A 25,897-nucleotide genomic window follows, 5' to 3' on the forward strand; every position below is an offset into this window, starting at 1 on the left:
CAGACTGCACGCAGGCTCTGCAATGGCAGGCCTTAGACACACTTTTACAAGCTGCTTCTGTGGGTGCCACAACCAGTGCTGCAAGCCCACCAGCAGCATTTGGATTTACAAGCCCTCGGCACTCCTGGTGCACTGTACTAGGGTCTGACAGGTAAACCACACCAACCAATCATGGAATCACTCATTCGTACAATAATTTACAATAGGGAGAGCATATGCACTTTAGCACTGATCAGCAGTGGTAAAGTGCCCAGAGTCATAAAACAGCCAACAACAGGTCAGAAAAAATATAGGAGGAAGGCAAAAAGTTCAGGGATGACCCTGCAAAAAGGGCCAAGTCAGGGAGGATAAACCCGAAACTGCGCCGTGTCCAGAACCGCTCCGATGGAGAGGAGCTTCTGAGAGGGAATCAGGTGCGACTTCGGCACGTTGAGGAAGAACCCCAGCAAAAAAGAGGTCGGCCGTAGTCTGGAGGTAGGAGATGACTGTCTGGGGCGAGCCCGCCTTCAACAGCCAGTCGTCCAGATAGGGAAGGACTGAGACCCCTGATCTACGCAGATGAGCTGCGACCACCGCCATCACTTTCGTGAACACCCGATGGGCGCTGGTAAGGCCAAAAGGGAGCTTGGTGAACTGCAAGTGCTCGTGACCTACCGTGAACCGCAGTTAACGCCAGAGGGCCGGCAGGATGGGGATATACCAATAAGCATCCTGCAAGTCCAACGCTACCATCCAGTCTTGCGGGTCTAGGGCAGACAAGACCTGAGCAAGAGTGAGCATCTTCAACTTTTTCTTCCAGAGGAAGCGATTGACGTTCCAGAGGTCTAAGATAGGACGCAGGCCCTTGTCCTTTTTTGGAACCAGGAAGTAGTAGGAGTAACAACCACGACCCACTTCTGGCGTCGGAACGTGCTAGATGGCCCCCTTGGCCAAGAGGGCTGCAACTTCCTGCTGGAGAAGCGCTAAGTAATCCCCCAACATGCGGTGGTACTGAGGCGGCATGGCTGGGGGGGAAGTCTCGAAAGGGAGGGAGTAGCTCCTTTGGACTATCTGCGGAACCCACCTGTCCGAAGTGATGGTGCGCCAGTGGGGGAGGTGAAGGCGAATCCTCCCGCCCACCGGTGTTTGGTGGGCCTGAAACACCTGACTAGGAAGGTTTTGAGGCAGTGGTAGCAGGGGCGGTGGTGGGCTGACCTGTCTGCTGGCCCCGTGCCCCACTTCAACAGGCCCCCTGACCGCGGCTGCGCTGAGACTGTGGCTGAGCAGGCCGGTGGCTCTGAAAGGAAGGCGTTTGGGCGCCTCGTCTCTGACCTCGAAAGGAGCGAAAGGCAGACCCCAAGGGAGCGCGCGTGGAGGCAAGACCCAAGGACTGGGCTGTAGCCCGGGAGTCTTTAAAGCGTTCCAAAGTGCTATCCGCCTTGTCACCAAAGAGGCGCGTGCCATCAAAGGGCATGTCCAACAAAGTGTTCTGGACATCCCTGCAGAAGTCAGTTGTCCTGAGCCAGGCGTAACGGCGTAGCGCCACTGTTGTGGAAAGTGCCCTGCCGAGGGAGTCGGCTGTGTCAAGGCCACAATGGATAATGAACTTTGCAGCATCCCTCCCTTCGGTAATGGCTTGGGAGAGCACCGCTCGAGCTTCCACTGGGTACTGAGGCAGCACCTGTGCTACAGGGTCCCACACAGAGTGGGAATAGCGGCCCAACAGGCATGCAGTATTCACCGCTCGCAAGCTGGAACTGTGAGAGGTGAGAAAAAAAATCCCAACCTGCTCAAGTGTTTTAGATTCTTTGTCCGGAGGTGCGGAAGGGAATGCGCTCAGAGAGGCAGAGGCTTGGACAACCAGACTCTCAGGCGTTGGGTGAGATAACAGGGGTGGCCGGGGCTGGGCGATGGTGTCGTGCCACACTCCTATCCACAGGAACCCCTGTGTTAGGCTTGGTTCAGGTGCTTAACAGAATGCCTGTAAGCGCGTCATTAAAGGGCAGTAGCGGCTCCGTATAGGAGGTCGCCGGCTGCAGCACCTCAGTCAGGAGATTGGTCCTGATAGGCACGGAAGAGAGTTCGAGGTTAAGAGCCTCAGCCGCCCTACGCAACACCACAGAAAAAGTCCCAACCTCCTCCGTAGCTACGGAAGAAGGGGACAGTGTACCAGGGTGCGGAGAGAAATCCAGATCGCCTGGACCTTCCATATCACCCTCCCACACTGGTTCATCCTCACATTGAGCAGTGAGAGGGTCCTCAGACCCCTCCCAGTACTCCCCTTCGTCCACTGGCTGTTTAAGAGGCCAGTAAGGACGAGGGGCCCAGGGAAAGGGAATAAACTCCCCACCTGGAATGGGAATCGGAGGATAATAGACCAATCTAGGCTTGACGTAGTCCGGCCCTGTAGGCAACGGCGTCGTGTCCGGCTTTGGCCCCGACGCTGGAGGCGGCGTCGAGCCAACGATGCCGCAGGGTATCTTGCTCGCGTAGTCAGGGCCAAATGTGGCGGCACAGGGGCAGAACCACCAAACAGGTCCACAGGGCCCAAAGGCGCGCCGGAGGGGCCCGATGGTGCTAATAAGCAGCCCATGGCCGACAGGAATACCTGTATTTCTTTCAGAGTCGCTTACGGCCCTGGGAAAGGCGGGTAGGCCGCAGGCAACAACGGAGGTTCCACCGGATCCACGGGGGAGTGATCACCCGCCCCCTCCACCGAGTCTCGCGACCGGTGAAGGGAAGACGAAGAGCGACATCGCTTCTTCGACTTCTTATGGCGCTTTGACTTACCTGTCCCCGTTTCCGACGAACGGTGGTGTCGGCCCCGCGACCTGTCCCTCGAACTCCCACAGGAGTGGGACCTCGAGCATCGCGGAACCGACTGCCGGGCCTCCAACAACTTTCAGTAACGCTCCCGCAAAGCTTTCGGCGCCATGGCCCGACAATCGGGGCACGTCTCTGGGTCATGGGCGTGCCCCAAGCAGAAGAGACACATCATGTGGGTCCGCCACCGACAAGTTCCGACGGCAGTCCCTACAGGACTTAAACCCGGGCATCTCAACTGCACCAGAAGTCGAGTACTCGACAAGCAAGAGAAACAAGTCTCAGAAATAAAGTTCAAATATTAACTAGGAGTAGCGCTCTCTCTCCAATTGGCGCTTGCTGGCGCGGAAAAAGAAAACACTGACGTCAGCGCGCGTGGGCGCGTCTAAGTAGCTCCGATGACGTCATCTCGGCGAATACGACGCCAGCGACGTACGCGAAGCCGCATGACGATGTCTACCAACGCGCAGGGGTACTGCTGACGAAAATTTTCCAGATCCAGTCTGATGCCTGGGGATATTCTAAGGTAAGGAATCTATCACTAACGTGTCTCTTTCAGATACGATGTGGCCGTACCAGACCCAGAGGAAGAGGAGAACGATGACACTTTGCCCCTTACGTGTCTCCTGTATTTTTTTTACAGTCTCCTTTGAGGCAGTATGCGGAAGGAGGTTCCCGCCCCCTTTAATTCACCATACTTCCCTAAGCTGGGAGCAACCCATGTGACCCTGTCACATGCACCAATGGAGGTCTACGACCTTGAAGAGGAGGTCCTCATAACCGAAAACCCGGGTTATTCAAGTGAAGGAGAGATGAGCCGGAGAAGCCAGCGGGACGAGCAGCCAAGGAGGAAAGTCGGGGACGAAGGGCACTACATCCCCCTAGAGAATGACGAGGAGACTCTTGGTAATGCAGGACGCCGAATCCAGCTGGTGGACTGCGATGCCAGGAAGTCAAGGCATGGGAGCCGGACCCTATCTGGTACCACGCACAAGCCCACCAAGCTCCTGGAGGAGCGTGGCTACCAGAGGCACTAGAGGGCATCCGGGGGTGGTTCGGGAGGGGGTCGGCAGGCGCAGCAATACCGATAGCCGAGGCGGGGAGGGTTAAAACGCTACCATGGCTCACGGGCACCTAAAGGCTGCGTGTGCACATTGATGTTCTCACCAGCACATGATGGTGGAATAAGGTGTTGGTGTGCCTCCCCCCACTCCCCTTCCTTAAAGTCAGGCCATAAGTCAGGCCACTTATCTTATACCTACCTCCTTCTTTTTGTTTTCTTGCATACCCCGTGAACTCGGATTGGTGCAGGACGACGAGGTCCTGTGGACCACCCCTCGGAAGGAAAGACGGGAGGAAGAACGAGTGTTGTTATATCTCTGAAGCAAGAGACTCTCAATAAATCTTTTGTTTATACGTCCTCCCTGCCTCAGTGTTCATTGCCCATTCACAGTGCCATATATCAGTAAAACGTGCGCATTCCTGCTCTCTCCATTTGACGCAGCACAGCAAGTTGTCTTAGTAGATCTGGGCCCTGATGTCTAATGACCTTTCTGACCCCTGGAATGGCCACATTGTATTAAACCCCTTCCAATCTCTCTGGGAGTAGAAAGACTATAAGGAGCTCAGGGGTGGGGGTGCAGTACAAGGACAGTCAGGGCTGCCACGGCACACCATTTATGTTTTATGAGTAAATCCTGGTGTCTAATGGGCTTTTTGCACCCCCCAGAGTGGGCAAACTGGGCGTAAACAATCAATCTGCCCCCCAGGGGTAGAACAACTGATACTGCCTGAGTGATTGGGGAGGTATGCCTTTTATCATGGTGTTTTGCTCTCCCTTAAAATGCCCCGGATCTAGTATGTGAATCCACGCACTTCAATCATCCTCTTACTGTCATCCCAGAGTAGTGATCCACTCGGTAGAGGTATCACTCGAAAGTGAAGAGTTTTTTTCCCAACAGTAACTCACACACTGCATTTGGTACTTAGGTACAGAATGTGCACTAGAGCACTGCAAACTGTAGAAGCAGAAGGAGCTGTAAGTCTCCTTTTACATTTACTCTCAGCTGTGATGACATGAGTAAGCTGTGCGCACTGATCGCCATTCACAAATAAATAGGCTGCAAGGGACGTTATTCACCTGCAGCTCGAGGTGGCGCACCGTAAAACAAAAAGAGAGCGCCAGAGTAATTCCCAGCCCTGGTTGCTAGGATGTGATGTTCTCAATCTCGAGAATCTTGAGCATGAGTTCATATTGTCATATGAGTACCTATTGTATCGCTATCCTTCACAATAACAAAAGTCTAAATCAAATCTCACCACATTTAATAATGAGGACTTACTTGTCTTTCAGTCCAGAGACGAAAGGTTTCAGATGGCACTCTTAGCCAGGTAGCATTTGTTACTCCACAGATTTTGACGGTACTGTCAAGGCTCTCATACTTGTACACGGCATGTGCTGCACCTTCTGTAATTCTGAGGGGTTCAATGAGGTACGGCTGCCTTTGGGTCGTGAAATATCCTCTGTGAAATACAATAAGAGCTATACATCACCACTTCCAAATGTAGGGTTTGAAGGCATTCATGTATCAAAATTGACCTACTCTTTATCATAATAGATGTGAGTGGTACAATTCTATTTTTGTAGTTAAAGTGAAAGATTCTATAATCTGTACCTCAAAAACTGCAATCTCACTTCTGTAGACAGCTGACTTCTGAAGAGGATATGTTATTTAATATATTTTTCGTTTTCCACCATGATAATATTCAATGACACACATTGACAAGGGATAAATTCTCTTGGAAACAATATTCTAATTGTTTAGCTGGAGGTAGCATTGATAGAGCATAGTGTGTTTTTTCACTTAAAAGAGGACCAATACATTTTTGGGATAAAGTTAATAGTGTGGTAATTACATAAATGAAAAAAATGAATACGATAGAGCCAGACAGGCAGCAGTTCCATGAAGGGAAAATATGCCACTTTAAAGAAGACGAAAGCAGCAGTATCCCATTGTTTTTTAAATTGGCAGTTACTTCAGTTTCTATTATTATTAATAATAGTTATAACGATAATAATAATAAATAATACAAATAAAACAAAGCATAACAAATGTTAAAATAATTCAGTGAAAAAACATAAAACCAGTGCTTCCAAACAAGTTGCATTACCACATTCAACCCACTAAGCCTAGAATGATCTTATTTCTCACTAATCTATTCGCTCCTCACCTGTTTGAAAATGCGGTTTTTGACACTGCTGCTCAGCATTTAGACTCATAGAGCAAAGTATCTCGTGGAAACTATATCGTACAACAGTCTACAGCTGCTGACCCTCCGATGAGGACACGTTACGGCAATAATTATCGTAATCAAAACCATCTTTTATGTTAGAAAGGCGCACTCAAGCACACCACGAAAAAATGGATATATTTTACAGGTTTATTTTAAAATCAAAATCCTATCCTATTGCATACAATACGTGTAGTAATTATTATAGACAAACAGAACAGTAATACCACGATTGAGCTGATAAAGTTGGTGAAGAGTTGTGGCATTCCACGTTTCCAATCCCACAGGGACTATACCGCTGTGAAGGCCCACTGATCGAAGTGACTTACAAAACATTTTTGGCCCACACAGTTTGTTGCATGTTGGATTCAGACCAAAAGCATGGGGATACTTCAGATATTGTTTGGGGAGGAGATATATATTGATTAGTCCTGAAGAAGGTGGTGTATACATGTTGGGCCACCAAAACGCATCGATGGAATTAGAAAGCACGACCAACAGTACATGGATGATTTATATGTTACTGAATGTACCCACAGAGATCCAGTAACATAAGTAGTAGGAGTGGTTCTATTGTAAAAGATGAATTGGACCATCCTGAACATTCTTCCTTTTGTGTTGTATACGTTATGTTGGTGTATTTGTGTTTTAATATATGAGAGATTCTAACTGTATAAATTCCTAAAGAATATTAATAAAGCCTTATACATTTTTTTCAAACTCCTGAGGTATTGGGTTAGATTGGATGTGTTATAATTGTTGAGTGGGTGATTTCTTGGACAAATCGTTTTTTTTACAGGTGATAGTTTGTGGTTTTTGGTTAACTTTATATCAACTCCACCTTCCTATTTTCAGATTACTAAATTAAACTCAGCACCATACAAGAAAACCTTTATTTTCAGAAAAGAAAAGTAGGTAATAGCAGGCAGTTAGCCCATAGGCTGCATAGATGAATAAACATCACAGTACAGTAAAAAACTGGCACCTTGCCTTTAAGGCTTCCAAAAACTTGGACAACATGCCTTTAAGACCTCGAAGAGCCCCTCTGCTCTCATCATGCACCACAGGTGACAGTTAGGTCAGTTCTTTTTTACAGTGTACTAACTTGTGACAACCTGATTAAAAGATGCAATCACTTCAAGAAATGTACTAAAAATGCTCGTCCGGGGAGGAGGGAGGGTTGCTTATGACTATGATGAGTATACCCCTGGAAGAGAACTAGGATTACAACTAAGTAACTAATCCTTCTCTTCCAGGGGATACTCATCAATAGTCATAAGCACTGAATAGAGTAGCAAGCCCATACCCACTACCTCGCGGAAGAGCACATAGTATAGAAAACTAGTAACAGAGCATCTTAGCATTACATCAAGCAAATACATTCCTCAGAGAGGCTTGCCCAACCTGGGCATCTGCCTGTGCATTAGAATCCAAGCAGTAATGGCGGGTGAAAGTATGAACAGAGCGCCAAGTTGCTGCTTTACAAATTTCTGACATAGGCACATTTCTTAGTAGGGCCGTCGTAGAAGCCTTCCCCCTGGTAGAATGTGCTTTGGGTTTGCCCTGAAGAACCTTGTTAGCTAGTTGGTAGGCCAAAGATAAGCAAGAAACTATCAATCTAGAGATGGATCTCTTAGAAGCTGCTGAACCAGTATTTATGACACCATAGTTAACAAACAACCGGTGGAGTAGAGGAATTGGGGAAAAAAGTGGGAAGAGTGATTTTCTGATTGATGTGGAAATCTGAGACCACCTTTGGCAGGAAACTGGGATGGGTTCCTAACACTACCCTGTTGGCATGAAAGACAGTATAAGGCTCTCTACAACACATAGCCTGGATCTCACTAACCCTGCAGGCAGAAGTGATGGTGACTGAAAAGGCTGTTTTCCATGATAAATGTTGCAGGGAAGCCTTGTGAATCGGTTCAAAAGGAGCACCCATAAGTTTTGTAAGGACTATGTTAAGCTCCCAAGGAGGAGATGGGGATCTCACGGGGGGGGGGGGGGGGGGGGGGGGGGGTGAAACCTTTTTCAGCCCTTCCAGGAAATCTTTAACTACTGGCATTTTGAAAAAAATAAATCTGAGAAGCAGATTTCCTGTATGCAGTGATAGCTGCTAGGTGCACCTTAATCGAAGAAAACTGCAGAGCAGACTTGGCCAAATGTAGTAGATATGGCAACAGTACCTGCTCTTGACCCTTGACCGGATCATGAGCATTGTCCCTGCACCACAGGTAGAACCGCTTCCACTTGAAAGCATAGGACTTTCTGGTAGAAGGCCTCTTGGCTTCTTTCAGGATCGTCATACAATCCGCTGGTAGGTCTAGGTGTCCGTACAGAATGACCTCAGGAGCCATGCTGTCAATCTGAGGGAGGAGAGATTGGGATGAAACACTCTCCCCTCATTCTTGGACAACAGATCCGGACGGCAAGGCAGCCTCCGGTGAGGCGCCTCGGACAACTGTAGAAGGTCCGGGTACCACCACTGACGCTGCCACTCAGGAGCTATCAGGATTATTCTGGTGTTGGACCTGTAGAATTTGTTGATCACTGCCGGGATCAGTTGAAGCGGTGGAAAGGCGTACATTAATGTCTGAGACCAGTCTAGGAAAAGGGCATTCCCTCGTGATCCTAGTTGGGGAAACCTGGACGCGAAGACGGGGTATTTGGCATTGGCCGCGTCTGCGAAGAGGTCGATGTCTGGCACTCCCCATTGCCAAAAGATGTCTTGATTCACTTCAGCATTTAGCACCCAGTCGTGCACTTTTACGAAGTCCCTGCTTAGAAAGTCTGCTTGGACGTTCATGGAACCCGGAGGATGAATGGCCTTGATGCTGAGACCTCTTGCGAGAAGCCATTTCCAAATGTCCGGTGCCTCCAGAGAGAGAATCCTTAACCTGGTGCCCCCCTGCTTGTTCAGATAATACATCGTTGTGGTGTTGTCTGTCTGAACCAAGAGGGAGCTCTACTGGAGAGAAGGATATAGAGACTTGAGAGCCAGATGAACAGCTCGTAACTCAAGGAAGTTGATGTGATATCCTCGCTCTGTCTCCGACCAGAGACCTTGCACTTGAAGGGGCCCCATGTGTGCTCTCCAACCTTGCAGGGAAGCATTTGTGACTACAGTTTGAGTGGAAATGTCTTGATGAAAGGGGTCTCCCTTTAGTAGGTGTAACCATTTCATCCACCATCTGATGGAGTCCTTGGCAGACTGAGGTAGGGTCACCCGGTCCTCCCAATGACCTGAGACTTGCATCCACTGGTCTTTCAGAGACTGCTGCAGAGGACGCATGTTCAATCTGGCATTGGGGACGATGAACATGCAAGAGGCCATGGAGCCCAACAGTGACAAGACCTGTCTGACTGTGGGATGACTTGCACTGAGGAGATCGCAACCTTTGCTTCTGATTGAAGATAACCTCTCCTCCAAAGGACACAAGCTTCCCTTTGCGGTATCCAGCAAGGCGCCCAGGTAATGGATTCTCTGGGTCGGGTTGAGGATCGACTTCTTGAAGTTGACCTGAAGCCCTAGCGTGTTCAACAGCTGAAGACAGTAGCTGAGATGGCTCCGAAGTAGAGAAGGAGTGGCACTCTTCAGTAGCCAATCGTCTAGATAGGGATAAATGAAGATCTTGCGTTTGCGTAGGAATGCTGCCACCACTGCCATGCACTTTGAGAACGTTCAGGGGGCTGACTTGAGTCAGAACGGTAGTACTCTGAATTCGTCTTGCACAAAGGTTTTCCAGTGAAAAATGAATTACAGTACTTATATGAGATGTAGCACCACGAACAATTCCAGACCTACACAACCATGCCGACCTAAAAAAATCAGAGGTTTTCCTACCCGTTAATGCACAAAAAGTAGTGAGACCTGTTTCTTAGTTAGGAGTGTTATGGTGTGCCCAAAGCATTGCTCACACCCCATTTTCAAAAATCCATTCATCGCAAGGACGCTCCTCTCACACACTCAACAACCACCTTATTCATCTACTTAATAAGTCCATTAGCCTGAGGGTGATACAAACTACAATGTTTGGGCCAAATTCACAAAGGTAAACTGAGACTAAAGTCTAACTTTGCAACTTTTGGAATTCACAAAGGGCATTTACGAGTAGTAAAGTTAGATTTTTGACTCAGTTAAACTTAAGTTTTGGTCTTAAGTTTAACTGAGACCAAAACGCTAGACTAGAGACCAAAGCTTAAGTTTAACTGAGCCAAAATTCTAACTCGTAAATACCCTTTGTGAATACCGAAAGTCATAAAGTTAGACTTTTGTCTCAGTTTACTTTTGTGAATCAGGCCTTTTGTGTTTAATACCACCATCAATCAAAAATGTCATTGTGTCCTTAGAAATAAACTACACTCTCCAAAGCTAACTCAGAAGTAAAACCTTCTCTGACGAAAGCGTCAGTAAGAAAAGTTATAACACTCTTTGTCTGTGTTTCCGGTACAAATCTGACCGCCACCTATTTAGAGGCTAAATCCCCCAAAACAAATGCATATTTCTGCTGTCCAGGAAGATAATGAAAAGTTACAAAGAAATCTATGGCAGTTCTTTTCCACACACTCTTTGGGTCATCTACTTTGATCAAAGGTTGTACTCCTGTCATTTTGCAAACAAATGCTACATTGGATGCCAACATTTCTACATCTATCTCCATTTCAGGACATCAGTATTGAATTCTTAGTAATTGTTTGTTCACAGTCATACCTAAATGCCCTTCATGACTGAGAGCTAACAACTAATCTCTGATACTAATGAGCAGAAAAAAAATTCTCCACGGAAAATAAACTCATCCTCTCCAGATGACTCATCCAGAATTTAGCAATCTCAGCCATCAGGCAGTAATAAAAAATGTTTTAACTTTTTTCAAAAGTACATCTTTATGCAAAGCATCCCCCCATTCTTGTGTACCTACACCCCTCATATTAGACCAACAAATATTGGCAACCAAACATTCAGCATCCTCCTCAACAAACATACCTCCACCAGATTCCTGAGAAATACGAAGATGTGATAAACTGTCTGCCTTCTTCTTTTTCCCACCAGGAATATAAACCTCTTCAAAATTATGTTCCATAAACTTAGAATTAAGCCTAATCAAGCTAGCTGTGGCATTGTTGGTATTGACATTAGAACCATTTCAAATAGGAATCAATGGCGTGTGATCCGTTCCTATCATAAAATGAGTTCCTAAAATGAATTAACTAAACATAATGGTTTACATTTATCCACAACCCAGTGCAGGGCAACATCTAACGTTCTAGCACTGAATACAATCTCTCTTGTGGCTTAAGGGCATGTGAGGCAACCACAATCATATTTTCCTGAATCACATATTCCTGCGACAAGACCGCCCCAATACCAACATTGCTAGCATCCACAGTGCTACACATTTTTGTTTTCCTTGGTACAGAAGGACTCAGAAAAGGTGCATTATTAATCTTTCTCTTAATAGCATTAAAAGCTCCTTGCTGCTTAAAACCCCAAACACACTTAGCATTCATTTCCAAACAACATAACAAATGCTCGGCAAAGGTGACAAAATCTTGACAACAATATGCATAGAATTCACATAAAACATAAATGAGTAAACCTTATCTCTATCTTTAGGTTTAGTTACTTCAACAAGGGCTTTCAACAATCCTGGTCTAGTTGTGAATCCCTTGCATGATGCCACATGTCCCAATTATTCAACTTCTTTCACTCCAAAAACAAGTTTCTTCTTCCTCTATGTCAAACTTCTCCCAGCCATTAACTTCAACACCAAACCCAAGCTAAGGCTGTGCTCAGTCTTTTCCTTCTGTTGCGAGCCACTCACCTGAACTCCAGGATGTTACGATGGGACAATGTTATTCCCAGGATCCCACTGAGACCTGACATGGCAGCAATTAATTGAAACACTGCTACAACGCAAGTTCCCAAGGGGTGTACTGGACTCTGGGTTCAGGACAGGATATAGCACTGTCTGATGTGCTGGAAACTGGGTTTCAAACAGGAAGTAACACCAGGATTTCTGGACCGCATTAGACAATTCACATGAAGCGCCATGAGTGTCTGCAATTAGAGAATATCTCATTAACGTACTATGATGTCAAGAATTATTTGTGAACAATCAGTATGTATGACAGCATTACATGCACTAAAACCTTTGGTAGACTCTTTTATTGAAATGTGTCTCTTTGGACTGCTTTCTGTTCAGAAGAATACAATAAATGATCACTTTTAGATAATAACTGTTATCCTTCTTATAACAGCTGCTTACTGTGCGCAAACAACCATCAACTTAATTACATACTACAATTGCTTCACAGATGTCTCCAGTGAAAATCATATTAGAACAGTTCTTGGCAGTGAGAGTCTCTAGTCTTTTTAAAGAGGAATATGCCTTTCTCTATTGAATAATGATCCACTGCATAGACTTAGGGCCATATGTAGGAATCACTTTTGCGATCGCAAACACTGCGAATCGCAAAAATCTGGGTATTTGCGATCGCAAAACTGACTGCACCAATGTAGGAAAGGTGTCCGCTGCGCTAAAAAGCAAATCGGTAATTTAGCGATTAGCATTTTAGCGTTTCGCAGAATCTGCGAATAAAATTGCATAAATGCAGTCTGCGTGCCATTATTTGCGAGAATCGCTATTACCGACCTCGCAAATTGCGAAATCGCAAAATTAGATGTAGGAAAAAATCACAAATTGCGAATCTACGAGATTAGCAAATTTGCACTGCTCAATTACCACCAACTCTGAGCAGGTGGTAACCAAGTGCAACCTATTTAAACAGGCCCACAATGCAACTGGGACTTCCCACCATGGCTGGCCTCTATGTGATAGCCAGGAGGCTGCGAATCAGGGATGCTACGCAGAGAAGGAGACGCCAGGAAAGGATCTACAGAGCACGCATCACCCTCTTCCAACTGACCGAGGAGGAGATCCATGTGAACTACAGGCTGCACCCACACAGCATCCTGGATTTAATAGGGGAGCTGACACCCATACTTGAACACCCCACACGCAGGGCACACACCATTCCCACCCATGTTCAGGTCCTGTGCTCACTGCACCTCCTGGCATCAGGGAGTTTTCAGGGGGTCATTGCCACAGCAGGAGGGGTCTCGCAAAGTGCACTTTCGCGCTTCTTCCACGCTTTCCTGGATGCAATGGTACAGAGGCTGCATCACCACATACAATTTCCAAACACACCAGAGGCACTGGATCAGACCAAGCAGGAATTCTACCAAATAGCCCAATTCCCCCATGTCATTGGCTGCGTAGATGGGACCCATGTCGCAATCTCACCCCCATCACACAATGAGTATGTGTTCCGCAACAGGAAGTCATATCATTCCCTGAACATCCAGGTAGTGTGCAATGCCCAACATATTATCACAGATATTGTGGCCAAAAACCCAGGAAGCACACACGACTCATTTATGTTTTGCCACTGTGCATTACATCGCAGACTCTCAAATGGCGATTTTGGAGAGGGCTACCTGCTAGGTAAATGCATGCCATTCAGACATAGAACCAGTAGATTGATGCAGTGGCAGGACATAATTGAACATGATTCTGTTTATACCCTGCAGATGACAGTGCGTATGCTGTACGAGACTACATCCTCACACCGTACCTGAATCCAGCAACTGCAGGTGAGAGGAGGTACAACAGCGCACACAGAGCTACACGCTGTGCCATTGAGAGGACCTTTGAAATCCTAAAGAGCCGTTTCCGATGCCTCCATAAGAGTGGAGGTGCGCTACAGTACAGCCCGGAGACTTGTTGCAAGATAGTGGGCGCCTGTGCAACGCTACACAACATCGCTACCAAAAAAGGAACACCAGTGGACCTGACAGACTCTGAATCATCAGATGAGGATGGACCAGCTCCCCATCGCGGCCCGGCAGGTGGGGCTGGTGCGGCTGCCGGACGCATGAGACGAGATGAGATCACACAAAACTACTTCTAAGTGAGTAATGAGGACACAACGCCACTGAATGGTGTTTTACAGGGATTTTTATTTCCTTATATTCAGGAATTAATGTATCTTACATTGTGACTGCAAAATTCGTGCTTGCACATGTTTCTGTCACAGTGCAATAACTGCCATCAGCCACTGAGTCATTATGGACTGTGTTGCGTCACACATGGCCATTAGTCCCTGGTGTCCCTTCACCTCCTACGTGCACGGCCTGTTGAGCCTCGCTGTGTCTGCGCTGTGGCCTCCCTGGAGTCATCATCCACTCTGCCCTGGCGTGCACTCCGGCGTCTGTCCTGCGGGATTGGGGGAGTGATGCTGCTCCTGCTTGACTGTTCATCGGTGTCCATTGCACTAAGTGTGCCTATGCCACCTGTGGCAGTTGCGCGCATCTGGTCCACCGCATGTGTAACCTGCACCAGGACACTGCCAACGTCCTGGCAGCAGTGGGCCATCTCGCGCTGCATGCTCACACATCTTTTGGCCAGCAGGGATGTGGCGGTTGACTGGCGGTTGACTGCTCTGGTGTATAAGTCCAGTCGTGTGTGTAGGCGATGTCTCTCCCTGCGCTGGGCTGCCCTGTCCCGCACGATCTCCCTGCATAGTCCCTCCAATGCACCAGTCATGGCCATTACACCTGAGCGCAATTCTGTCAAATTGTGGTTGTGTGCAGCCAGTTGCCGCTGGATTGACCGTATCCACATTACTTGCAGGCGCTGTTGTTTGAGCATGCTGCCCTCAAGCCCGGAGAACACCGTGTCCTCTTCGCCAGGAGCAGTGCTGGTGGACGCCCGTGCCCTGCGACACATCCCTCTCCCTACTCTGGAGTGTTCAGGGGACTGTGTTTGCTGCTATCCTGCACGCTGCCTGTGCACTGGCTGTTGCTCTTCTGCTGTGCCTGGTGCCTGCGCCTCCAACAGTGGAAGTGGTGTGACAATGTTGCGCCGCCTGCATGGTGCAGCGTCTGCAGTGCTGGATTCGCCCTGCTCCTCCTGCCCTGCCTCGTCCTCCATCTCAGCTGTTTCCTCACATTCATCCTCAATTTCCTGTGTTGGTGGTGGTGCTGTGGATTGAATGGCACACATTAGTTCTGTGTCCTGTCTGGCATTTGTAATGCATTACATTTTACAAAATAAATTCACATGGGTACTATCTGTCATTTTCACTATCTGCATGATGGAGTCCTCCCTATTCCACCTGGCTGTGTCTCACTGGCACAGTTATCAGTGCATGTGACTACATCTCCCATAATGCATTTCTGGGTGTGCTGTTTGACATGTACTGGAATTGCGGTCAGGTGGCCTTTTGGGGGTTGTGAGTGGGTTGGGGATGTATCAGGGGGTTTTATCATGCATCTTACCTTGTCTGGTGTCTGTGTGTTCGGAGCTGTCCAGGTCAGCCGCTCCACTCACACTCTCAGGCTGCAGTTTGCCCTCCACCAGCTCCTCCAGGGGCGTCGGTTCTGTTGCAGTGGAAGGCCCCCCACCGTTTTTTTTGGCCTCTGCAAGTCTTGTGGCCACCCTCTCCTTTGACCTTTGCCGCATGTCATACCACCGTTTTCGTAGGTCCTGTGCGGTGTGTGACACTAATGGCATTCACTTTTTCTTGGATGTCACTCCAAATTTTGCGCTTTCTGGCCTCTGGCACACGTAGGGAACTTTTCCCAAATAGGAGATCATGGCTGGTGACAACCTCCTGGGTGAGGACCTCGAGCTCCCTGTCGCTGAATTTATGCTTTCTTTTCCTTGCTGGTTCTTCATGCTGCTTCTCTAGCCCCTGGGAATCCATTTGGCCTGCTTTCAGTAGCTGAGCACAACTGTTCTCCTCTCCACACAGGCTCTCACACAGCTACTTGCTCAAACACAGCTGCTGGCAATCAGGTGCAGCATGGGCAGTCACACTTCCTGGGTGTGATGTCATCATTCTGCACCTGAATTGCAGATTCCCGGATTAGCGATTCCTTATTTGCGATTTCGCAATTAAGGAATTGCTATTTGGGTAATCGCAAAATAATTCTGCGAATTTTTGGGAATCGCTAAATAATAGCGAAAAAATACCTACATCGGAATTTGCGATTCCGAAATTGCGATTCGCCAAAAATCGCTATTTCAGAATCGCAAATTCAGTTCTACCTACATATGGCCCATAGTTTGTAATTGACTTTAAGCATTATTATGCCTGAACTTCAAAGTCTTTTCAGAAGGTGGTGCTGTTACCTAGAATTGTTATTTACCTTGTCTTTTGCAGATTTCAGAAGAACCAGAAATAAAAGAAATGAAAAAGAGTTCCCCTTCCTGTCATGGTCTTCCTTTCCAGGAGCTAAAGGAAATTCCAGAAATGCTAAAGAGAGCACCGCTTGCTTAGCTGAAGTCAGGTGAGAGGTCAGGAACAACACAGTCAAGCATTAACTAGAAGCAAAGTGCAGCTTTCAATAGACAGAGATGTACACTTGTGTCCCAGTCAGTTGAGCCACAGGTTGAGACGGAGCAATTATAAAACCAAATTAGATGGCACATGTTATGTTATGTTAAGGCGATTTCTAGAGCGCGCGATTACCCGAAGGTGTCCTGGCGCAAGTTACTTCTCATGGTGCAGAACCCGGAGGAAGGAAATTATTTGTCAAAAAGCCAGGTCTTTAAACCCTTCCTAAACACTAAAAGATTGGTAACATTTCTCAAATGAAATGGAAGACCATTCCAGGCCTTCGCTGCACACAAGGGAAAGCTTCTGCCGCCCCACTGGGCTTTTTTAGTTGAAGGGACTACGACCAATTTCGCTTCTGATGATCGTAGTGTTCTTGTTGGTTTATACCATTGAAATTGGCGTCTAAAATGGCCAGGTCCCAATCCTTGCAATGCTTTTAAAACTATACATAGTGATTTAAACTGCACCCGGTTCCTCACCGGGAGCCAGTGCAATTTTTTTTATCTCTTTAGGAGAATTTAGGTGTACCCGTAAGAAGTCTGGCCGCGGCATTCTGGAGCAACTGAAGTTTATACAAAAACTTTTGCTGAATGTTCAGGTATAAACTGGTACAGTAGTCCAGCCTTGATAAAACCAGGGCTGTGACTACTGTTTTCCGGCAATCCAACGGGAGGAGACGCACGACCTTCTTCACTGTTCTTAGAACATGACCTGTTTTTGAGACTACCGCATTGACCTGGGTTCCCAAGGATAGTTTCTAACAGAATACCCAGATTTTTCACCTTTTTTGTGGGTATGGGGAGTGGTCCAAAAAAGGCCGGCCACCAAGTCGGGGTCCAAAAATTAGGATCATTCCCAAACAGCATCACCTCAGTTTTATCCGAGTTCAACTTTAAGCAGTTACCCGCCATCCATCTTCCTACTGGCTCCATGCAGGACTGGAAGCGGATGTCTATTCCTGTTTCGTGGCCTGGTAATAGTGACACCACGATTTGCGTGTCGTCCGCATAGGAGGTAATTCCAAACCCATGAGCACTAATAACAGGAGCCAGAGACGAAACGTACACATTAAAGAGTGTTGGGCTCAGGGAGGACCCCTGCGGTACACCACATGGCAGTGAGAAGAGTTTCGATTGAAACTTCCCCAGGGATACAATCTGGCCTCTGTCTGAGAGAAATGACTTGAGCAAATCCCAGGCTTTGCCCTGTACCCCACAATCTCTGAGACGGTCCATCAGAATCCCGTGATGGACCGTGTCAAATGCGGCTGAAACATCCAATAGGATCAGGGCTGCCCTACCTCCCTGATCCACTGCTATTCTGATCTCTTCTGTAGCCTTGATAAGAGCAGACTCCGTGCTGTGTCCCTCTCTAAAACCGTGTTGGGAGGGATCCAACACTTGGGCTTCCTTCAAGAAAGCACTAAATTGACCATTCATCGCCTTTTCGACTATCTTCGCAGGAAGAGGGAGGCGTGAAATCAGCCGGAAATTATTAGGGTCACTAGGATCAAGGCTGGGCTTTTTTAACAGGGGTAATATAGAAGCCACCTTCCACTGCTTCGGAAACTGTCCAAGTTTAAACATAGCTTTAAAAATAGCTGTAAGAGATAGGGCAATTGGGTCAAGGGCCAGTTTAGTGATTTTTACTGGGCAAGGATCAAAAGGCGAGCCCGATTTGACTCCTATAAGGAGTGCCATTGTGTCCTGCACAGTCAGTGGTCTAAATTCGTCCAGGGCATACGGGGGAACCTTATGTGTTCAGGATCCTTCACCTTGAACAGACCACCCTTATTGGAGTCACTAAAGGCTGAAAATATATTTGTCACTTTTGTTCGGAAAAAATTGGCAATCTCCTCACAGAGGTCAGGACTAGACTGAATAGTAGCTGGCCTCTGAGAGGCCAACTTGGAGACCGTTTGGAAGAGCTCTTTAGATGAGTTCTTTGCCGGTTCAAATTGGGTTGAATAGTATATCTGTTTAGCTGAAAAAATAGCTTGTTTGTAGATTCGCAGGCTAGATTTATACAATATCTGCTCTGCGTCCAAATAGCATTTTCTCCAATTGCGTTCTAAGCGTTTACAGTTACACTTATGAATTTTGATCTCCTCTGTATACCATAGGGACGTAATCTTTTCGGTAGAATAACTTTACGAGGAGCCAATTCATCACATGCCTGTGTAAGCCATCTGGTATAGGAGGCAGCCGTTTCCTCTACTCCATCTGTTACATGGCCCGCTGTGGAAGTTAGGAGCTCCTGGAAAGTAGTTGCTTCAACTCTATTCCAGGCTCTAGTCTCAGTTCTTTGCGACATCCACTCCTTATATGTTGATCCTCCACATTTAGATCAAATAGAACGGCAGCGTGATCAGACCATACACCAGGTAGTAGGCCTATAAATGACATGCCTGGGTGGTTTGAAAAAATACCATCCAGGGTATGTCCAGCTAAGTGAGATGGCACCCTAACATGTTGTTTAAGATCAGCACTGTCCATCAAATCCATCAACATAGCAGTATCAGGGTCATTCGGGAGTGCTAAATTAAAATTAAAATCTCCCAGGATGGTGTAAGTGTCAGAAAAAAGGCCTTCTTCCAATATGTTCCCCAGAGAAGCAGTGAAAGAATGTCTGGCCCCTGGAGGCCTATACAGTAGCGTGCCTTTAAAAGACTGAAATTAAAAGAAAGGGCTTCGCAGACTGTTAAACATACCGGTCTAAAAGTCACGTGAATAGAATTATGGTAGATAACTGCCAGCCCACCTCCCTTCCTGTCTGGCCTATTTAGTACCTGACATAGGAAGCCTGGTGGGGTAGCGATCACCAAATCCGGTCCGGACGCCTCGTCCGTCCATGTTTCGGTGATAAACGCCATCTTTAGATCATTATCCTCAATAAGACTTGCGCACTCATGTTTGCAGTACTTTACATGGGGGAAGGTTGATCATTAAGGTTAATGCAGAGTTGGCTGTTTCTAACTGCAACAGTTAAAAGGCTGGCTGCATATGTCTTGGTTTAAACTGTTGGCACAAGTTCCACATGGTGCTTAGTCATTACATGAATAAGCATTGTCAATTGCAAAGTCAGGACATGAGCAACAAGCATCGGCAATTGTAAACCAAAAACTGAATGACAACAACGAACGTAACCCCAAGTGAGCAAGGATGTTTATGAATTATTGCTTGAATCAATGAATTGTACATAATGCCATTTTCATTAGACAACATCGTGTAGCTGAGCAGTACCCATGACAGTTCCCCCCTCAAAGATGGCCTCACAGGGCGAGGCTTAGTAGGATTTATCATATGAAAGTGCCACACCAGGCAAGGGACATGGACAAAAGACCCAGGTTCCCAAAAGTGTTCTGATGCACCATATCCTTTCCAATCAATCAAATAATAGAAAAAGTTACTTACCTTAGGTAACGACATATCTGTAAGAAACATTAGTTAGTTAGATTCCTTACTGTGAGAAGTTGGCCTGATGTATGATGTCACTAGTTCTAGTGTACACCTTATATCAGTCCAAACAACCCTTATGGTGATTGGTTGTAAAGTCAACCTTATAGACCAGCTATCCTAGTGGTAGCATGGACAAGAGCAGTCTTAGGCTAAACTCTGAATGGCATGTGAAGCCAGCTGTGATACCATATATAATCCCTTGAATACGAAATGAAAGGACACCACAACAGATATATATATAAAATAAAGTGTATTTATTCTAGTCAAACCCTCAGCACTCTTTATGGGATTAGAGGTAAGTACAACACAGTCTTATTTATGCATACATTAAGTCACACAGGTAAGTAATACAGTTAGGCCCTAGGGGCCACGCAAACCATATACTAAAGAAGTGGTATAAGGACCACTGTCACGGAAATAGGATAGGCCTAGGCCTAGGGAATCGCTGGGGCTACACTACACTAGCAACAGTTAGGAAGTGGGAGGCCCACGGGATTCAGGTGCAGAGTGGAAACACTCACGCGTAATGCGTAAAAGTCGATAGAATTACTAGCAGTTAGAATTTAACAGTTAAAGGACACTTCTGAAGCAGCTAGAGAGTCGAGACTCGGAAACTAGACCCTAGGATAGTCACTACCCTTGTGAGCACCGAAGTACCCAAGTTACCTAGCCCATGGACTGCGGGTGCATAGGTGTGAACTTGCGTCGGGTTTCGTCGTGGACTTCTATGGATGCCTGAAGGAAAGTTGCTGACAGGCGGTCAGTGAAGAGTGTCCGGTGGATCCCAAGGCTGGGATCAAGAAGAGAGGATACCTGCAAACAGAAGGGACAGAGTCAAGGTCACTAGCCAGTGACCATGTGGAACCAGGAAGGAACCAGGCGATGTCGTGAAGATTGCAGGTGAAAGGTGAAGCTTGTCGCTGCAGCCACGGGTACCAGGAGACGTCGAGGACGACCAGGACCAGGAGGCGAGCTGTCCCACGAAGGCTCTTGCTGTCGGCGGCGTCGAAGTCGAACTAGGACTCACCAAGCCTTGGCAAGCGGAACCCACGAAGAACGGAGGACTTGCTTCTGGTGCAGACCAGGAAGGTCTGGGGTACTTCTCTTTTACAAAGAAGCGGGAGCCAGTCTGGAGGAGCCAAACCAGCAGTGAAGATTTCAGGGTGCGTCGTCACAAAGGCCACTAGCCAGCGGGCAAGCAACCGGACAGGCCCGGCAAGCAGGAAAATGCAGAAGGGCCCCACGCAGGACTCGTGGAGTGTGGGGGGCTGATCTTCGGTGCAGATGGTGCTTGGGGTTGGGGCTTCTCAATCCCCGGTGCACAACTTCGAGGGTGCCTCAGAAGCTGCGCTGGAAGATACTAGCCACTTTTCCCAGGTAGCCGGTCCCACGTCTCTCGTCGCCTCCACGGATCTCAGCTCGGCTGTGGATGTGGATCAGGGTCGGAGAAGTCTGGAAGTCAAGGCTCTGGTCGGGCTCTGCAGTCGGTCCCTCGTAGAACTTCAGCAAAGGGTAGTCTCTTGATGGTGCCTGTTTGCACAGGGTAGCCACTCCTTGGCCACAAGGGAGATTCTTCAGTCTTCTTCTTTCGTCGAATGTCGAAGGTCCAGAGTTTCTGTTCAAGTTGCAGGTTCAGGATAATCTAATCTCCTGGGGCCCAGCTACCACTCTTATACTAATCTGGGGGGCTGGGTTGCCTGCTAGGTCACGCCTTATGGGTGGGACCTGGGAGGGGGGTGGTTACACCCCCTTCCCTTTGTCCAGTTTCGCGCCAGGACTGGGGCTGGAGTGCCCCAGCACCGGATTAAACTGGACTATGCATGGGACACCTTGTGTGCCCCAGGCATGTCTCATTCCTTTCAGCCCTCCCTGCCCCAATACACTAAAGTCTGTCTGGGGAGGTGCTAGCACCTCCCCAAGCAGAAAACCTATTGTCCAAGCCTCCCTTGCCGGGATCACTCCCAGCAGCAGGAGGTCAGACTTGTGTCTGTGGCAGCAGCATCCATTTTGTGATGCTGAGGCTTTGGTTAGAGTTAAACAGCAAAGTAGGATTTTAACATGTCTCTCCCTCTAGAAGGGGGGAATAATATCCTCATCACCAGAAATGGTATGGGGGTATTATTCGTAAGTGTTAGACACCTTACACGACATGTTTTGATAAAGCCAAACCATAGTTACCATAACCGTTTAAGATTATAAGGCACTTTAAGAGTATATGGTAGGCTATATCATAGAACAGCTATAAGGACATGGTTCCGAAAGCTGCAGACAGGCTCAGCTCATGCTAGAGCACCATCTCACATGTTACCAAGCACTCTGCCTCCAGGATTGTTAAGGCCTTCCATAGGAGTGGCTGATAGGTACACATGTGTCTATTTTAAGGGTAGATATAGGTATACTATATCTAAGCAAGGGGTGATTACACGACCTTGCCCCAGCTGAGTGATCAGCCAGTTGTGTCTGATTGGAAGGCCAGACCAGGGGTGGCATAATACATGCTGCAGCCCCTGGGAGGCCTAGGGTACACCTATGCCCTGGGTACCTAGGGTACACTGTACAGGGTCCAATAAGGTGATCCTTACCAATTGGGAATGGCATTTATTATTACACTTTGTAGCATAGGTGTACTCGCCGCTGCTACTCTATCATCCAGAATCCTATGGGGCTACTTGCTAAAGACCAGCGGAGTGCGACCCACGTGAAAATAATGTTTGAAGCTCCCTGAGCGATTGGCTGACGAGCCTGGAGTCTGCACCCGCGCGCCGCCACGAAAGGTACTTAAACCTCATATTTTTTGGCAGTCTACGGCACCCCCCACACAGTCCTGCTCCCTGCTGACGAGAGGCAACTACCTCGAAACACGTGTCCAGGGATGACATTTATTATTACACTTTGTAGCATAGGTGTACTCGCCGCTGCTACTCTATCATCCAGAATCCTATGGGGCTACTTGCTAAAGACCAGCGGAGTGCGACCCACGTGAAAATAATGTTTGAAGCTCCCTGAGCGATTGGCTGACGAGCCTGGAGTCTGCACCCGCGCGCCGCCACGAAAGGTACTTAAACCTCATATTTTTTGGCAGTCTACGGCACCCCCCACACAGTCCTGCTCCCTGCTGACGAGAGGCAACTACCTCGAAACACGTGTCCAGGGATGGCATTTATTATTACACTTTGTAGCATAGGTGTACTCGCCGCTGCTACTCTATCATCCAGAATCCTATGGGGCTACTTGCTAAAGACCAGCGGAGTGCGACCCACGTGAAAATAATGTTTGAAGCTCCCTGAGCGATTGGCTGACGAGCCTGGAGTCTGCACCTGCGCGCCGCCACGAAAGGTACTTAAACCTCATATTTTTTGGCAGTCTACGGCACCCCCCACACAGTCCTGCTCCCTGCTGACGAGAGGCAACTACCTCGAAACACGTGTCCAGGGATGGCATTTATTATTACACTTTGTAGCATAGGTGTACTCGCCGCTGCTACTCTATCATCCAGAATCCTATGGGGCTACTTGCTAAAGACCAGCGGAGTGCGACCCACGTGAAAATAATGTTTGAAGCTCCCTGAGCGATTGGCTGACGAGCCTGGAGTCTGCACCCGCGCGCCGCCACGAAAGGTACTTAAACCTCATATTTTTTGGCAGTCTACGGCACCCCCCACACAGTCCTGCTCCCTGCTGACGAGAGGCAACTACCTCGAAACACGTGTCCAGGGATGGCATTTATTATTACACTTTGTAGCATAGGTGTACTCGCCGCTGCTACTCTATCATCCAGAATCCTATGGGGCTACTTGCTAAAGACCAGCGGAGGGCGACCCACGTGAAAATAATGTTTGAAGCTCCCTGAGCGATTGGCTGACGAGCCTGGAGTCTGCACCCGCGCGCCGCCACGAAAGGTACTTAAACCTCATATTTTTTGGCAGTCTACGGCACCCCCCACACAGTCCTGCTCCCTGCTGACGAGAGGCAACTACCTCGAAACACGTGTCCAGGGATGGCATTTATTATTACACTTTATAGCATAGGTGTACTCGCCGCTGCTACTCTATCATCCAGAATCCTATGGGGCTACTTGCTAAAGACCAGCGGAGTGCGCCCCACGTGAAAATAATGTTTGAAGCTCCCTGAGCGATTGGCTGACGAGCCTGGAGTCTGCACCCGCGCGCCGCCACGAAAGGTACTTAAACCTCATATTTTTTGGCAGTCTACGGCACCCCCCACACAGTCCTGCTCCCTGCTGACGAGAGGCAACTACCTCGAAACACGTGTCCAGGGATGGCATTTATTATTACACTTTGTAGCATAGGTGTACTCGCCGCTGCTACTCTATCATCCAGAATCCTATGGGGCTACTTGCTAAAGACCAGCGGAGTGCGACCCACGTGAAAATAATGTTTGAAGCTCCCTGAGCGATTGGCTGACGAGCCTGGAGTCTGCACCCGCGCGCCGCCACGAAAGGTACTTAAACCTCATATTTTTTGGCAGTCTACGGCACCCCCCACACAGTCCTGCTCCCTGCTGACGAGAGGCAACTACCTCGAAACACGTGTCCAGGGATGGCATTTATTATTACACTTTGTAGCATAGGTGTACTCGCCGCTGCTACTCTATCATCCAGAATCCTATGGGGCTACTTGCTAAAGACCAGCGGAGTGCGACCCACGTGAAAATAATGTTTGAAGCTCCCTGAGCGATTGGCTGACGAGCCTGGAGTCTGCACCCGCGCGCCGCCACGAAAGGTACTTAAACCTCATATTTTTTGGCAGTCTACGGCACCCCCCACACAGTCCTGCTCCCTGCTGACGAGAGGCAACTACCTCGAAACACGTGTCCAGGGATGGCATTTATTATTACACTTTGTAGCATAGGTGTACTCGCCGCTGCTACTCTATCATCCAGAATCCTATGGGGCTACTTGCTAAAGACCAGCGGAGTGCGACCCACGTGAAAATAATGTTTGAAGCTCCCTGAGCGATTGGCTGACGAGCCTGGAGTCTGCACCCGCGCGCCGCCACGAAAGGTACTTAAACCTCATATTTTTTGGCAGTCTACGGCACCCCCCACACAGTCCTGCTCCCTGCTGACGAGAGGCAACTACCTCGAAACACGTGTCCAGGGATGGCATTTATTATTACACTTTGTAGCATAGGTGTACTCGCCGTTGCTACTCTATCATCCAGAATCCTATGGGGCTACTTGCTAAAGACCAGCGGAGTGCGACCCACGTGAAAATAATGTTTGAAGCTCCCTGAGCGATTGGCTGACGAGCCTGGAGTCTGCACCCGCGCGCCGCCACGAAAGGTACTTAAACCTCATATTTTTTGGCAGTCTACGGCACCCCCCACACAGTCCTGCTCCCTGCTGACGAGAGGCAACTACCTCGAAACACGTGTCCAGGGATGGCATTTATTATTACACTTTGTAGCATAGGTGTACTCGCCGCTGCTACTCTATCATCCAGAATCCTATGGGGCTACTTGCTAAAGACCAGCGGAGTGCGACCCACGTGAAAATAATGTTTGAAGCTCCCTGAGCGATTGGCTGACGAGCCTGGAGTCTGCACCCGCGCGCCGCCACGAAAGGTACTTAAACCTCATATTTTTTGGCAGTCTACGGCACCCCCCACACAGTCCTGCTCCCTGCTGACGAGAGGCAACTACCTCGAAACACGTGTCCAGGGATGGCATTTATTATTACACTTTGTAGCATAGGTGTACTCGCCGCTGCTACTCTATCATCCAGAATCCTATGGGGCTACTTGCTAAAGACCAGCGGAGTGCGACCCACGTGAAAATAATGTTTGAAGCTCCCTGAGCGATTGGCTGACGAGCCTGGAGTCTGCACCCGCGCGCCGCCACGAAAGGTACTTAAACCTCATATTTTTTGGCAGTCTACGGCACCCCCCACACAGTCCTGCTCCCTGCTGACGAGAGGCAACTA

At 48.1% G+C, this 25,897-nt stretch overlaps 1 protein-coding gene across 1 annotated transcript in view; it reads right to left on the minus strand.

Moving 5' to 3' along the window:
* The window catches only part of LOC146784513 (zinc metalloproteinase-disintegrin-like berythractivase), a 2,362,040-nt gene that overhangs the window by 1,387,708 nt on the left and 948,435 nt on the right, over positions 1-25,897 (minus strand). The window contains exon 6 of the mRNA XM_085632969.1: positions 5,145-5,325. Coding sequence (XP_085489095.1) covers positions 5,145-5,325 — 181 coding nt within the window. The remainder of the gene's footprint in view (positions 1-5,144; positions 5,326-25,897) is intronic.

This window comes from Triturus cristatus, chromosome 11, assembly GCF_964204655.1.
Source record: "Triturus cristatus chromosome 11, aTriCri1.1, whole genome shotgun sequence".
Classification (NCBI taxonomy): domain Eukaryota; kingdom Metazoa; phylum Chordata; class Amphibia; order Caudata; family Salamandridae; genus Triturus; species Triturus cristatus.